Source organism: Saimiri boliviensis, chromosome 14, assembly GCF_048565385.1.
Source record: "Saimiri boliviensis isolate mSaiBol1 chromosome 14, mSaiBol1.pri, whole genome shotgun sequence".
In the NCBI taxonomy this organism is placed as follows: domain Eukaryota; kingdom Metazoa; phylum Chordata; class Mammalia; order Primates; family Cebidae; genus Saimiri; species Saimiri boliviensis.
This window is the reverse complement of record NC_133462.1, coordinates 29957492-29972003: the sequence shown is the minus strand read 5'-3', so window position 1 is coordinate 29972003 and position 14512 is coordinate 29957492. Positions and strand designations below refer to the sequence as shown.

The window sequence follows — 14512 nt, the reverse complement described above, 5'->3', positions numbered from 1 at the left end:
GCCCAGTGCCCCCAACCTGGATTCTTTCTTTTTTCTGGAGATGGAATTTTGCTTTTGTCGTCCGGGTTGGAGTGCAGTGGTGTGGTCTTGGCTCACTGCAACCTCCGCCTTCCAGGTTCAAGCGATTCTCCTGCCTTTGCTTCCTGAGTAGCTGGGACTACAGGTGCCCACCACCATGCCCGGCTAATTTTTGTATTTTTAGTAGAGATGGGGTTTAACCATGTTGGCCAGGCTGGTCTCGAACTCCTGACTTCCGGTGATCCGCCCACCTCCGCCTATCAAAGTATTGGGATTACAGGTATGAGCCACTGCACCCAGCCCCAGCTTGGATTCTTAAAGCTCAATCTTCTTTCTTTGATTTGGTTTATAGGTCTGTGCCTCTCCCCTCAGACTAGGATTACCAGGTCTTGCTTCCTGCCTCCCCCATTAGACTGGGACACGGAGATTCTGTCCCTGCCCTCCCTTGTAAGCTGAGCTATGAAATTCCTGGGCTCTGCTGACCCTCCCTGCCTGGGTGCTTTCTGCCCCCATCAGATTGGGCTCCTAGACCCTGCCTCCCCCATCAGATCATGCTCCTTGACCAAACTTTTCTTGAGAATGCTTCTCTCCCCTCTTCATGGGGTCCACGCTCTGGCTGGATCCCTGGGACCCATCCCCACCCCTTTCAGAACCCGGCTTCTCTCACCCAGGTTGTACCACACGTCCATCTCGCCGCTGAGCGTCCGCACCTCAATGATCGTCTGCCCCAGGAAATCGTCAGATTCCCTCTTGAACCTCTGTTTCACACGGGATTTGATGTCATCATCCTCGTCCCAGACGCGCACCTTGATGCGGTCGGAGGAATTGTGACATTCACTGTGGCGGGAGGAGGAGGCAGGGGCGGGGGTCAGGCGGCCAGCGTGAGTCCTGTCTTTGGAGCCCCCTTTCGGCTGCCCCAGCAGGGAGCCCCGTACGGGCCCAGGGACCCAGCCAGGCACTTACAAGTGGAAATTCTCCTCCCACACCGGGTTGAGGTTCCCATAGATGGTTTTTGTCCGTTTCTTGGTCTTCCCGACTTGGACGGTGACATAGGGGTCACTGGATCCCGTCTTGTCCTTTGCCTGCAAGCCCTGGGCGCAGACCACTGGAAGACACAGAGGGCGTACACAGGCGTGTACTCAAGGAGCGAGGCATGCTGGGGCAGTCGCTGCCACACACTTCAGGCTGATAACTGGGACACCTGCAGCATGGCTGGAGAGCAATGGCAGGCACGCTGGACTTGCTAAAGAGGTTTTTTGTTAGTTTGTTTTTGAGATGGAGTTCGCTCTTGTCACCCAGGCTGAAGCGCAGTGGCTTGATTTTGGCTCACTGCAACCTCTGCCTCCTGGGTTCAAGCGATTCTCCTGCCTCAGTCTCCCAAGTAGCTAGGATTACAAGCGTGGGCCACCATGTCCGACTAATTTTTTTTTTTTTTTGCATTTTTAGTAGAGATAGGGTTTCAGCATGTTGGCCAGGCTGGTCTTGAACTCCTAACTTCAGGTGATCCGCCCGCCTCAGCCGCCCAAAGTGCTGGGATTACAGGCGTGAGCCACCGTGCCTGGCCTTGGTAGGGAGTTAACAAGGAGGGAGCACCCAACCCATGAAGGATGGGAAGGTGCCTCAGCCCCCCTTGCGCATGGTTGGGACCTCTTTCAGGTGTGAGCTCTCCGAGGTCGTACACCCAGAAGAACCCATTGTCCCCGCGATCTCCTGCTCGTTGGCGCCCCCTGCAGGGTGCCTTCCCTCCCTGACTCGCCACCCCAGCTTCATCCTGGGGTCGTTTCCTGGATAACCCACATACCCTGAAATCCTCATCCTCGGATCTGTTTATGGGTAAAATCCACATGAGTCTGGGTGTGGAGAAATACTAGTATCCTCGCCCCTGAGTGGGGCCACAATGAGCTGCATGAATGACCCCACGATGGGCTGAGCTGGTGGCCTACAGCATGGTCTGCCCCACGGTATCTCCTCCAGGGCACCTTCCACCCCTGTCTCAAGTCCTTGCCCCTCACCAGGGCTTTCTGGGGTCACTTTCCAGATAAACTATGCACCCACAATTCCTCTTCTTGGGGTCTCATTCTGGAGGGCACCATCCAAGATGCACCCAGACACAGCCTCATGAACAGGCATTTGGAGGTACACACGTCCCCCCATATGCGTGCACACACGGACATGGGATGGAATGGACGAGATCGAGGACTTGCTGCAAAGGAGAGGTACAGGCCTCAGTGGGTGGAGAAGGAGGGGCCCTGTGGCGGCCCCCACCCCCTCACCAGTGATGCTGATCTTGGCGGACCACTTGGATGTGCCGTCCAGCACGCTCTGCTTGACCGCCTTCATCTGCTGTGTGTGCGCCGTCTTGGTCACTGCGAAGATCTCCTGGATGAGCTCGAAGATCTCAGGTTTGTTGCGCTCCCGGATCTTCATGCGGTCCTTGAGCACCATGATGATGTTTTGCGTCCGGTCCTCCGCCCCGTGCTTGGAGCTCTTCTCCGCGGCTCCTGCGGACGCCAGAGGCCGGCGCTGACCCCAGCGCGCCTGCCCTGTGGCCCCTCACCAGGGCGAGAGCCCCGCCCCATTCATCAACCGCGGGGGCTCCGGTGTCACCCCTGAAGCCAGTTTCCTGCCTGCTGTCTGTACCACCCATCCAGACCCCTTCACCTTTCCGACTCCAGGCTCCTCTGAGTCCCCACGACCCTGAGTCCTGCCCTTCTCTACCTTCCGCCTCTCGGAGTCCCCACAGGATTTTGGAGCCCCTAAGCCCCACCCCTCGAAGTCCCCGCCCCCTCTCTGAGCCCCACGCCTCTGAGTCCCCGCCCCCTCTGAATCCCACCTCTCTGAGCCCCACCCCCTCTCTGGGCCGTACCCCTCTGAGTCCCCACCCCCTCCCTGAGCCCCACTCCTGAGTCCCCGCCCGCTCTCTGAGCCCCACTCCTGAGTCCCCGCCCCCTCCCTGAGCTCCACCCCCTGAGTCGCCGCCCCCTCTGAATCCCACCTCTCTGAGCCCCACCCTCTCTCTGGGCCCTACCCCTCTGAGTCCCCACCCCCTCCCTGAGCCCCACTCCTGAGTCCCCGCCCCCTCCCTGAGCCCCACCTCTCCGAGTCCCCGCCTCCTCTGAATCCCGCCTCTCTGAGCCCCACTCCTCTGAATCCCCTCCCCATCTCTGATCTCCACTCCTGTGAGTCCCTTCCACATCTCCGAGCCCCTACCTTCCCTGATACCCCTCCGCCTTCCAACCCCCTCCTCCACAGTCCTCTCTCAGTCTGAGCCCCTCCCTTCTCTGAGCCCCTCTTCCAGAGCTACCCCTAGCTAACCCATTTCTATCCAGGGGAGCCGCCTCTTCTCACTAAGCCTGTCCTTTGCACCACCTCGCTCGTCCCTGAGCCCTCCCCCATCCCTCTCTGACACCCTCGCAGCTTCTTTCCCCATCCCTCGCCGCCCTGGCCCTTTCCCCGGGGAGTCCTGCCCCTCCAGCCCCACCCCTCCCCTTCAGCGGGACGCTCCCTTGCCCCGCGACGCCCCGCCCCTTGCCCCGCCCCCTCCCCACCTCATGGCCCCGCCCATCTTCTCGCTCCTCCAGCCTTTCCTCCCACGCAAGCCGCGGCGCTCCCCACGCCCACCCGCAGGCCTGAGTTCGGGCCCTGCGCTCACGCTGCAGGCAGTCGGCGTTGAGCAGGTCCTGGCACTTCTCGTGGCACTTGACGCCGCACTCGGTGCAGCGCATGCCCTGCCTGGCGATGCCCCACAGCAGCCCCTCGCACTCGTAGCAGTAGGTGGGCGTGGTGGCCGTCCACACCTCGAAGTTGTGCGGCGTCGTGCATGAGATGGGATAGATTAAGGCTTGCAGGGTCTTCTTGTAAACGTGGTTTTTCTGCAGGGAGGGAGGGGTGCGCTTTGGGGCCCTAACCTGGTGCTGTCCGTCTTGCCCGCCTCGGCCCCAGCACTGAGCGCGGTAAAGTCCCAGACCCTCCCTGCCTCCACGCTGTCGCAATCCAGGCTGCCTCCTCTTCCCAGGGAGCCACAGAGGCTTGGACTCTTCCAGAATCTCCCAGCCCAGTCCATCTCTGACCCCGGGAAAAAGAGGTGCCCCACATACCAGCTCCTCGTTGTTCAACGTGCTGGAGGCCAAGGCCGAGGTGATGCCCGCTTTCCTGGACTGGACCAGGGACTAGGGAGGTCACAGAAGAGGGAGTCGGGGGGTTGACATCCATGAGATCACCACCAGGAGGGTTCACAGCCACACATGGGGCCCGAAGCCATATTTTGGAGCCGCAACCACAAATTGGAAACAGGTCACCGACAGCATCCGGGCCAGACCCAGCAAAGAATTAGGAGGTGATGGAGACTTTGAGTTAGAAGGGACCCTGGAAAGTGAGCAGCCCCACACCCCGACTCACAGCCTCCAACACAGAGGGAGAAGGCAAGGTTCCACCAGAAACCATGAATTGGGGGCCTGTTACAAGATCCCCCTAGGGGATTTTGGGGAGAAGACCCCAAGGGGCCCACGTCACCATCACTCACCATGGCCTGAAGTGTCCACGCAGCACGTGGGGGTAGAAATCAGACTACATTAGACTCAGAGAATGCCTAGCTAGCCCCCAAACCCAGGTTGACCATGGGCAGTTGTACAGGCTGCACACTGCTTATAGCAGGCCTGCTCTGCTCGGGGAGTAAAGTGGGTGGGTGCTTACCAGGTCACTCACGAGCGGGATGGGTTTCCTCTTGCGGATGTCTGGCATGCTGTCGATGATGATGAGACCGCCCCCTGGGCTGCAAGACACAGAGGGACATTGAGGGCCCAGACGTCCCTATTCCTCACACAGACATCACTTGAGGCGTGGGGAGAATGCTCAGCCTCCCCGGGTGTTAAGGGGTTGAATTGAGTCCCGCAAAAAAAAAAAGATATGTTGATTCCTTAACCCTCACTACCTCAGAAGGCGACCTTATTTGGAAATGGGTTGTCACAGATGTCATTAGTTAAGATAAGGTCATATGGGGCTAGGGTAGATGCTTCATCTAATATGACTGGTGTCTTTAGAAGAGAGAGGTGGAAAGAAGGTGTCTGCGTGGCAACAGAGGCAGAGAGTGATGATCTGCAAACAAGTATCTACTTGGTGACTAAGGATTTCAGGCAAACACCAGAAGCTAAAAGAGACAGGGGAGGAATTCTCTTCTAGATTCCAGAGGGAGCATAGCCTGACCAACCAACGCCTTCATTTCAGACTTCTGACCTCCAGAACTGTGAGGCCAAATGCTACTGTGGTTTTAAGCCACCAGTCTATGGTACTTTGTGATAGCAGTTCTAAGAAACGGAGACACCAGGCCTCAACCTCCGCATCTGAAAAATGGGGAGATGATGGAGTTGCCCACCTTGAATGAAAACGTGAATTAAGGCAAACCTAAGTTATATACTAAAATATAGATGAGATCTTTCTTTTTTTCGAGACAGAGTCTCGCTCTGTTGCCCAGGCTGGAGTGCAGTCCTGAGATCTCAGCTCACTGCAGCCTCCTGAGTTCAAGCAATTCTCGTGCCTCAGCCGCCCAAGTAGCTGGGATTACTGTCACACACCACCACACTGGGCTAATTTTTGTATTTTTAGTGGAGAAGGGGTTTCACCATGTTGGCCAGGCTGGTCTTGAACTCCTAACCTCAGGTGATCCACCCACATTGGCCTCCCAAAGTGCCGGAATTACAGGCATGAACCACGGCGCCTGGTCCACACCCGGATAATTGAAAAAAAATTTGGACTAGGTGCAATGGCTCATGCCTGTAATCCCAGCACTTTGGGAGGCAGAGGCGGGCAGATCACCTGAGGTCGGGAGTTCAAGACCAACTTGACCAACATGGGGAAACGCTGTCTCCACTAAAAATACAAAAATTAGCTGGGTGTGGTGGTGTATGCTTGCAATCCCAGCTACTTGGGAGGCTGAGGCAGAAGAATCGCGTGAACCCGGGAGGTGGAGGTTGCAGTGAGCCAAGCGCCGTTGCACTCCAGCCTGGGCAACAAGAGCAAAACTCCATCTCAAAAAAATTTTTTTTTTTTGTTACCCAAGCTGGTCTTGAACTCCTAGTCTCAAGCGAATCTCCAGCCTCACCCTCCCAAGCATGCACCACCAAACCCGGCTAATTTTTGTAGTTGTAGAAGAGACGGCATTTTGCCATGTTGGGCAAGCTGGTCTTGAACTCCTGACCTCAGGCGATCCACCTGCCTCAGCTTCCCAAAGTGCTGGGATTACAGACGTGAACCACCACACCCGGCCCCAAAAGTCTCTCATTGGCCAATGAGATAGGTGCCTGCAGCCAATGACTCCAGACAAGCCCACAGGGCCATTCCTGCTACCAAGCTTTCTGCAGGAGTCGACTGAGGCTTAGAGACGCCTAAGCCACATCTTTTCTCGGTGGCCTCCCCTAGTCTGACAGCTTTCTCCTGAGAGAAATATCCTTCATAAATCAGGTGCACAGAAATCCCCATTTCAGGCCCTGCCTCCAGGCTCTCTAGCTAGGGCACCTGCTCATTTATTTAGGAGTGCCAGCTGCTGCCTCCCTGCCTGTCTGCAAAGGGTGTACAAGGAAGGTCACTATCGTGCTGCTATTTTAAAACCTGAGCATATTTTAAAAATATCTTGTGCATCCTCTAACCTGAAAATCCCTAACATAAGAAGTTAGATGTGATCACATGCCCCACTGAAGAATAAACAACTATCTTTAATCAAGAGCCCTCACTGTAGCAATAATTAGAGAGATTTAAAAATAGATTCAAAGCAAAAAACTTTGCTCTGGGATTACAAATATATAGTGTATATTTCCCAATAATGTCTAGTTCCTAATAGTGTCTGCTTTATATTGCATTTATTTATTTGTTCATTTTGGAGACAGTGTCCCTCGCGGTTGCCCAGGCTGGCGTGCAGTGGCGCAATTTCAGATCACCGCAACCTCTGCCTCCTGGGTTCATGCAATTCTCCTGCTTCAGCAACCCAAGTAGCTGGGATTACAGGTGCCTGCCACCATGCCTGGCTAATTTTTGTATTTTTAGTAGAGACGGGGTTTTACCGCGTTGGCCAGACCGGTTTCAAACTCCTGACCTCAAATGATCCTCCTGCCTCAGCCTCCCAAGGTGCTTGGATTATGGGCATGAGCCAGGGCACCTGGCCCTGTCTTCAAAGATGACTGCCTTTTGCATCTGCATCTGGTTGTGTGCCTTAGGAAATTGACATATTGTGCCCAAGCTCAATCTGTCCCCCGTCTAAATGACCCCTCCCCATCCTCTCTGGGCTGAGGCTCAGGCACAAACCAGCCTTGAGCTCAGCTCGGGGTTCAAAACTTCCTCCCACCACTCACAGCTCATCACTTACCCGCCTTTGAACCACAGAGATTTGGACATCTCTCCTTCTCCCCGGGCCTGCAGGACAGACAGACAGATACGGGCAGTGTGGTCGTCCCTCCCCTCCCCACAGCAGGCTCCACACCCACTTCTGATCCCCTCTGGGCTGGGAGTCAGATGGCCTGGGTCCTAGTCCTGGCTGAGTGATCTTAGGAAGCTCCCTGGTTATCTCTGGCCTTAGTTTGCTCATCTGTAAGATGGGCTGGGGGAGAAAGAAGAGCCTCTCTTTCACCTACCTCAATGGATCTCAGTCTCTTCATTGGTTACCCTTAAACTCCCTACAGTCTCACAGTCTCACTTGTTCATCTGCTCTCGTGCCCCGGGCCCCTTCCAGGAGTTGTGACTTTAGCTTGTATGCGCCCTTACCTTCTGCACCCACCCAACCAGCCTCTGTTTATCATTCAGGTCTCAGCCAGACTCAGGGTCCACACCCCCTACCTTCCCTCCATCTTGTAACTAAAGAGTTAACACGGGAGTCCTTTCGGGGGAGAGGGAAGCATTCTTCTGTTCTGAAATATTGAGGGGGTGTTTGATTTTTTTTAAAGACAGAATCTTGCTATATTGCCCAGACTGGTCTTGAACTCCTGGCCTCATACGATCTTCCTGCCTCAGCCTCCTGAGTAGCTGAGACTACAGGTTTGATCCACCCCACATGGCTCCTGAAATATTTTTTCCTTTTTTTTTAGAGACGAGGTCTCACTATGTTGCCCAGGCTGGTCTTGAACTCCTGAGCTCAAGTGATCCTCCTGCCTTGACCTCCCAAAGTGCTGGGATTACAGACGTGAGCTCCTGAAATATTGTTGAAATATTTTGAACATCAGTTTTCCTTAAGTGTCATCTCCTCCAGGGATTTTGCCTGATTGCCCTGGATTAGTTTTGTGCTTTTCCTATGAAACCCAGAGAGCCCTCCATGTTTCTTTTTCTTGTCGTATCACTAGTTCCATAGTTTGTTTTTCTTGTATATTGCCAGTTCTATAGTTTATTTTTCTTGTCATATCACGTAGTTCCAATAGTAGCTGCTATTTGTTTAATTTAATTTGCTGACCTAGTAAAAGTTATCCAGAAGCCTTTTTCACTGTGTACTCTTCATCTTTCTAATTTAGAACCATATGTCAATATCGCTGAGTCAAAAAACAGATTTCTCTTTTAAGGGTTTTCATTTCATTTCATTTTGTTTTGTTCTTTTAGTCAGAGTCTCATTCTGTCGCCCAGGCTGGAGTGCAATGGCACGATCATGGCTCACTGCAACCTCCGCCTCCTGGGTTTAAGCAATCCTCCTGCCTCAGCTTCCTGAGTAGCTGGGATTACAGGCACCTGCCACCACGCCCAGCTAATTTTTGTATGTTTAGTGGAGATGGGGTTTCATCATGATGGCCAGGCTGGTCTCTTAGCCAGGCTAGTCTTGAACTCTTGACCTTATGATCCTCCCACCTCAGCCTCCCCAAGTGCTGGGACTACAGGTGTGAGCCACTGAGCCTGGCGACTGGATTTCTGTTTTAAACTAATAAGAAGTTTTGTTTGGTACTTCTGTGGCCCTGATATTTGATGGTTTAAGCCTCTGGGAGGTCTGTTTAGAATCTCCTCCTGCCAGTCCCACTGCAGTTTGGAGGGTAACCCTGAAGAGTGACCCTGCTGTCCCCAGCCCAGGGTGAGCTGAATGAAGGAATAAATGAATGGCCTCCACCCTGCTGCCCATCTGAACGGTCACCCAGCCCTAATGTTAATTTTTTCCTGATTCTTACTCCCCTACTGACCCAGCAGCAGACCTTTCCCTAACCCTGACAATGACCTCCAATTTGACCCTAAGCACTGACCCCTTTGCCTGACACCGATTGTAACCCTGACCTCTGATCTTTGATGGCTGAACTGACCCTGACCTTGATCCCTAACCATGACTTCAGCCCTATTTCAATCTGTTTTCTCTCCTCCCTCTTGACTTAGAAAGCCCAGGCTGACAATGGGGAGAAGGCTGTGCTGGGGATGGGTGGGACCAGACTTGGCGTGGGGTTTGGGAGTGAGCATAACCCGGCTGGTGTGGATGGGCCATAGGGATGCCCTGGGCCGCGTGTGCACGGGGCTAAGGAAGGGTCAGGGTGGGCGGGGTATGGGCAACATTAGGCGTGGCCAGGATGAGTGATGGTGGAGCCAGGGAAGGGCTCCAGTGGCGGGGCATGGGCACAGTGTGGGCACTGCACTGGGCAGGCCCAGGCTGGGCTTGGGTACCAGTTGGGTGTTGGGCGTGGCCAATCTAGGTGTGGGTGTGGCCAAACCATGCGTGGGCGTGGAATTGGGTTTGGCCTGGCTGGACGTGGCCAGGACGTGGCCGGGACAGGGCCAGGCCTATCACTCACCTCCTGCAGCTGCATCCGCACCTTGTTGAAGGCACGCAGCCAGTTGGCTTTGGCCCTGGACATGGAGTCCTGCCCCTCCTGGCCTTCCTCATCCTCTCTCGGCCTGAAACTGAGGCAGGGAACCCTATGAAGCTCCGGGCTGGCTCTCCATGACTCCTGCCCTTCCCTCAACCCTCCAGCTGTGCAAGCGATGCAGGCTCCTCATGGTACCTCTGACCCCTCAGAGACACTGGGACCCACCTGTGTCCCCTGGCCCGGCTCGGTGCCCCCACCCACTCCCACACACCCAATGCTTCTTTGACACTGTCACTGTTCCTCAGCTTCCTTGTCACCAGCCCAGCCCCTCTGGCCTCCCTTTTGCCCGAGATCTTGACCTCTCCGACCCCGGCAACCCCTAAGGTCACAACCTCTAAGACTCCTTCATGACTCCCCTGGACCCTCTTTGACCCCCTACTCTGCCCTGTCGCTTCTGATCCCTTTAAGAAACCCAAGGCCCTGTGACATCTTCAGCCCAGGCAACTACCTGGGTCCATGCCAACCCCATCATAGCGCTGCTGACTCTGTGACCTTGAGGCAGCCCCTCGGCCCCTTGGCCCCTCCTGTTACCTCTCCTCGGCCTTGGGGGGCTCAGGTTCAGGAATTTCCTCGGCCGCAGGCACCTCGTCGGGTGTGGCTGGCTTGGGGGCTACCTTAGCCATGTCGGGGGCCTCGGTGGGTGCCACTGGGGCCTTGTCCTCCTTCCCCGGGGCAGCCGGTGGGAGGCTGATGCGCTTGAAGTCTTTGGGCTCAGCCACAGCCACCTCTTCACGCTGGGCATAGCTGCCCAAATCATCAGGCACCTCCTCCTCCTCCTCCAGCTCCTCCTCATCTTCAGGAAGCCCCTCCTCCTCCAGGAAGTCCTCCAGGTCCTCATCCAGCTCCTCCTCATCCTGGTCCCAGCGAGGTGAGTCTTTGTGGTAGCTGACTGAGCTGTGGCAGGAGTGGTAAGAGTCCCGGTCCCGCTCATCCTCCATCTCAGAGCCCTGCAGGCTGTGCTCGTCAGGGTCAAAGTCCTCACTCAGCTGTGAGCTTCCCTGGCTCAGCTCCCCGGAGGAGGCGTAGCGGCTGCTGCCCGTGGGGCTGTGGGGATGGGACAGCGGTTAGGGGTTGGGGTAATGAGTCGCTGCCCACCTGAGCCTCGTTCACACATGCATTCACTCAGCACCAATTGAGCACCTACTGTGTGCCAGGCCCTGCTCTAGGGGCCGGAACACATAGCCATGATCAGAAAGGACAAAAATCCCACGCCTGTAATCCCAGCACTTTGGGAGGCCGAGGCGGGCGAATCACCTGAGGTCAGGAGTTCGAGACCAGCCTGGCCAACATGGTGAAACCCCATCTCTACTAAAAATACAAAAATTAGCCAGGTGTGGTGGTGTGCACCTGTAATCCCAGCTACTCGGGAGGCTGAGGCAGGAGGATCACTTGAACCCGGGGGGCAGAGGTTGCAGTGAGCCAGGATCACGCCACTGCACTCCAGCCTGGGCGACAAGAGTGAAACTCCGTCTCAAAAAAGAAAGAAAGCGAAAAGTTTGTGTGGCATCTTTGGTCTGTGGGGGAAAGGCAATAGGCTATGCTGGAAGCTCAGGGTCAGCGTCATCATCACCGTGCCACAGCAGGTCTCCTGGCCGCCACCTCAAAAAAAGTCTGGGAAATGCATCCACTTCCCAGTGCCCTGGCCCCCATCCCAGGCCAGCCTCTGCTGTCTCCACGGTTCTCACTACCCTTGGAAGCCACAGGGAATGATAAATCCAATCACCTCCCTCCTCTGCTCTAAATCCGACCATAGCTCACTAGTGCCTCGGTATAAAATCTGTGCTAGCCCTGTGTGGCCCTTACCCTCCAAATTCCAAACTTGCCCTGCCTATCTCCCTCCACTTCCCCCCACCTCCTCCATTCCAGCCACACCAGCCTTGTAGCCTCTCCAATACCATTAGCCTGGGCACTTGCTGTGGTCTCTTCCTTGCCTGTTTTTTTTTTTTTTTTTTTTTTGAGACGGAGTTTTGCACTTGTTGCCCAGGCTGGAGTACAATGGCGCAATCTCGGCTCACCACAATCTCTGCCTCCCGGGTTCAAGTGATTCTCCTGGCTCAGCCTCTCGAGTAGCTGGGATTACAGGCACGCACCACCACGCCAAGCTAATTTTTGTATTTTTGGTAGAGACGGGGTTTCATCATGCTGGCCAGGTTGGTCTCGAACTCCTGACCTTGTAATCTGCCTGCCTCGGCCTCCCAAAGTGCTAGGATTACAGGCTACAGGCGCGAGCCACTTTTGAGATGAAGTTTCGCTCTTGTTACCCAGGCTGGAGTGCAGTGGCGCGATCTCGGCTCACCACAACCTCCGCCTCCTGGGTTCAAGCGATTCTCCTGCCTCAGCCTCCTGAGTAGCTGGGATTACAGGCACGCGCCACCATGCCCAGCTAATTTTTTTTTTGTATTTTTAGTAGAAACAGGGTTTCTCCATGTTGGTCAGGCTGGTCTCGAATTCTTGACCCCAGGTGATTTGCCCACGTCGGCCTTCCAAAGTGCTGGGATTACAGGCATGAGCCATGCACCGCACCGGGCCTTTGTCTGCTTTATCTAGCAAACTCCTACCCATCCTGCACCCACTGAAACATCACTTACTTGTGTGACTGCCCCCCACTCTCTGGCCAGGTCAGGCCCTCTGTTACATGCTCCTTATATGAACCCAGGATCATGCTCGATGTCACCAGAAAGAAATATCTGTCTCTGTCCAAGTGCAGGCAGGAGGACATAGGTGCCGCCACTCAACCCTCTTCTAACCATTCACTTAGTCACTCAACAAACCTTATCATTTCCTGATTAGAAACCTCCTCCAATCTCAGTGCCCGGGACCCCCTTCCCTGGCCAGCCTCGGGGAAGCTACAGGAATAAAAGTGGGGTTCAAGACCAGCCTGGGCAATGTGGCAAGACTCCCGTCTCTAGAAAACATAAAAATAAGTTAGCTTGGTATGGTGGCCCGTGCCTGTAGCCCCAACTACTGGGGAGGCTGAGATGGGAGGATCGCTTGAGTCCACGAGCCCAAGGCTGCAGTGAGTCATGATGGTGCCACTGCACTCCAGGCTGGGCAGCAGAACAACATCTTGTCTCGCAAAAAATAAAAAAGTCTCACTCTATCATCCAGGCTGGCCCACTGCAGCCCTGATCTCTCAGGCTCAAGCCATCCTCCCACCTCAGCCTCCTGAGTAGCTGGAACCACAGGTACATACCACCATGCCTGGCTAATTTTTGTATTTATTGTAGTGACGGGAGGTCTCACGTTATTGCCCAGGCTGGTCTTGAACTCTTGAACTTAAGCGATCCTCCCACCTCAGCCTCCCAAAGTACTTGTATTACAGGTGTGAGCTACCACACCAGGCTGCCTGTAGAATTTCCTTGCAAGCTTTTGTGTAAAGAAAGAGGCCGGGCGCTGTGGCTCAGCCCTGTAATCCTAGCACTTTGGGAGGCCGAGGCGGGTGGATCATGAGGTCAGGAGTTCGAGACCAGCCTGACCAACATGGTGAAACCCTGTCTCTACTAAAAACACAAAAAATTAGCCGGATGTGGTGGCGGGTGTCTGTAATCCCAGCTACTTGGGAGGCTGAGGCAGGAGAGTCACTGGGGCCCGGGAGGTGGAGGTTGCAGTGAGCCAAAATCATGCCATTGCACGCCAGCCTGGGTAACAGAGCGAGACTCTATCTCGGATAAATAAGTAAATAAATAAATAAAAACACAAAAATGCCCCAGGCGTCGTGGTGGGTGCCTGTGGTCCCAGCTACTCAGGAGCCTGGGGCAGGAGAATCACTTGAGCCTGGGAGGTGGAGGGTGCAGTGGGCCCAGATCTCGCCCCTGCCCTCCAATCTGGGTGAACAACAACAATAAAAAAGAACAGAAAAGAAAAGAAAAAAAAGGGAACCATTTTCACAAGAAAATGTAAATTCTGCTTTCCCGGAGCTCCACCTGCAGCTCCAGGCCCCCACCCCTCTCTCCACCCCAGGAGACACAGCAGGGCCGTCACGCGCACCCAGGCTGCACTCCCCGGCAGCTACCTGAGGGCCTGCGGCTCAGAGAACTCCTCGTAACTGTGCATGGAGTCACTGTAGGATTCCCGGGAACCCAGGGGTGGTGGCCGGACAGAATACTGGTGGACTGAGGCGTTGGGTTGCGACGTAGTATAATAGGGTGGCGGGATGCTGTTGCTCGTTTCGCTGCGGTAGTCACTGTCACGGTCATCCACTGCGCTGTCGGGGTCATCGTCTGGAAGAGAGAGGAGATATGGGAAGAGGGTGGGCAAGAGAGAGCGAGCACGCATGTGATGGGGGCCAAGACGGTTTCCCCGACTTAGGGTGCCGCTACCAAAGAAGAGAATTTTTTACTAGTATGGATAAAGAATTGTGGATTGTGTTAAGAGAGATACGGGCTTCAGAACAAAGGAGGTGAAAACCCTGCTTTGCCTTCCATGGGTCAAATTGGACTTATAGAGTCTAGGGGCTAGGGTAGGTCCTACAATGTGAAGAAAACAAAGACGAAGTAGAGGGCATCGTTCAGCTCAAATGTGAGGAACAACTTGGCTGAAGGTCAGGATCTCTGAACACGAGATGGGATTTCTTTCCACTGGGCAGTTAGTTTCCCATAACAGGAGTCACACGAACACTCGGGGAAGTTGGAGGAAGATCAGGAGTTCAAGATGGAGTGAATGCCCTTTAACCCTAGAGATTTCCT

General features: G+C 54.8%; 1 protein-coding gene across 1 annotated transcript in view; it reads right to left on the bottom strand.

The window, feature by feature from the left end:
• The window catches only part of UNC13A (unc-13 homolog A), a 90637-nt gene that overhangs the window by 44306 nt on the left and 31819 nt on the right, over positions 1-14512 (bottom strand). The window contains exons 9-19 of the mRNA XM_039466980.2: positions 13840-14047; positions 10359-10871; positions 9753-9861; positions 7373-7419; positions 4711-4789; positions 4541-4546; positions 4116-4187; positions 3671-3890; positions 2292-2519; positions 982-1123; positions 686-855 (exon numbers count right to left, since the gene is read on the bottom strand). Coding sequence (XP_039322914.1) covers positions 686-855; positions 982-1123; positions 2292-2519; positions 3671-3890; positions 4116-4187; positions 4541-4546; positions 4711-4789; positions 7373-7419; positions 9753-9861; positions 10359-10871; positions 13840-14047 — 1794 coding nt within the window. The remainder of the gene's footprint in view (positions 1-685; positions 856-981; positions 1124-2291; positions 2520-3670; positions 3891-4115; positions 4188-4540; positions 4547-4710; positions 4790-7372; positions 7420-9752; positions 9862-10358; positions 10872-13839; positions 14048-14512) is intronic.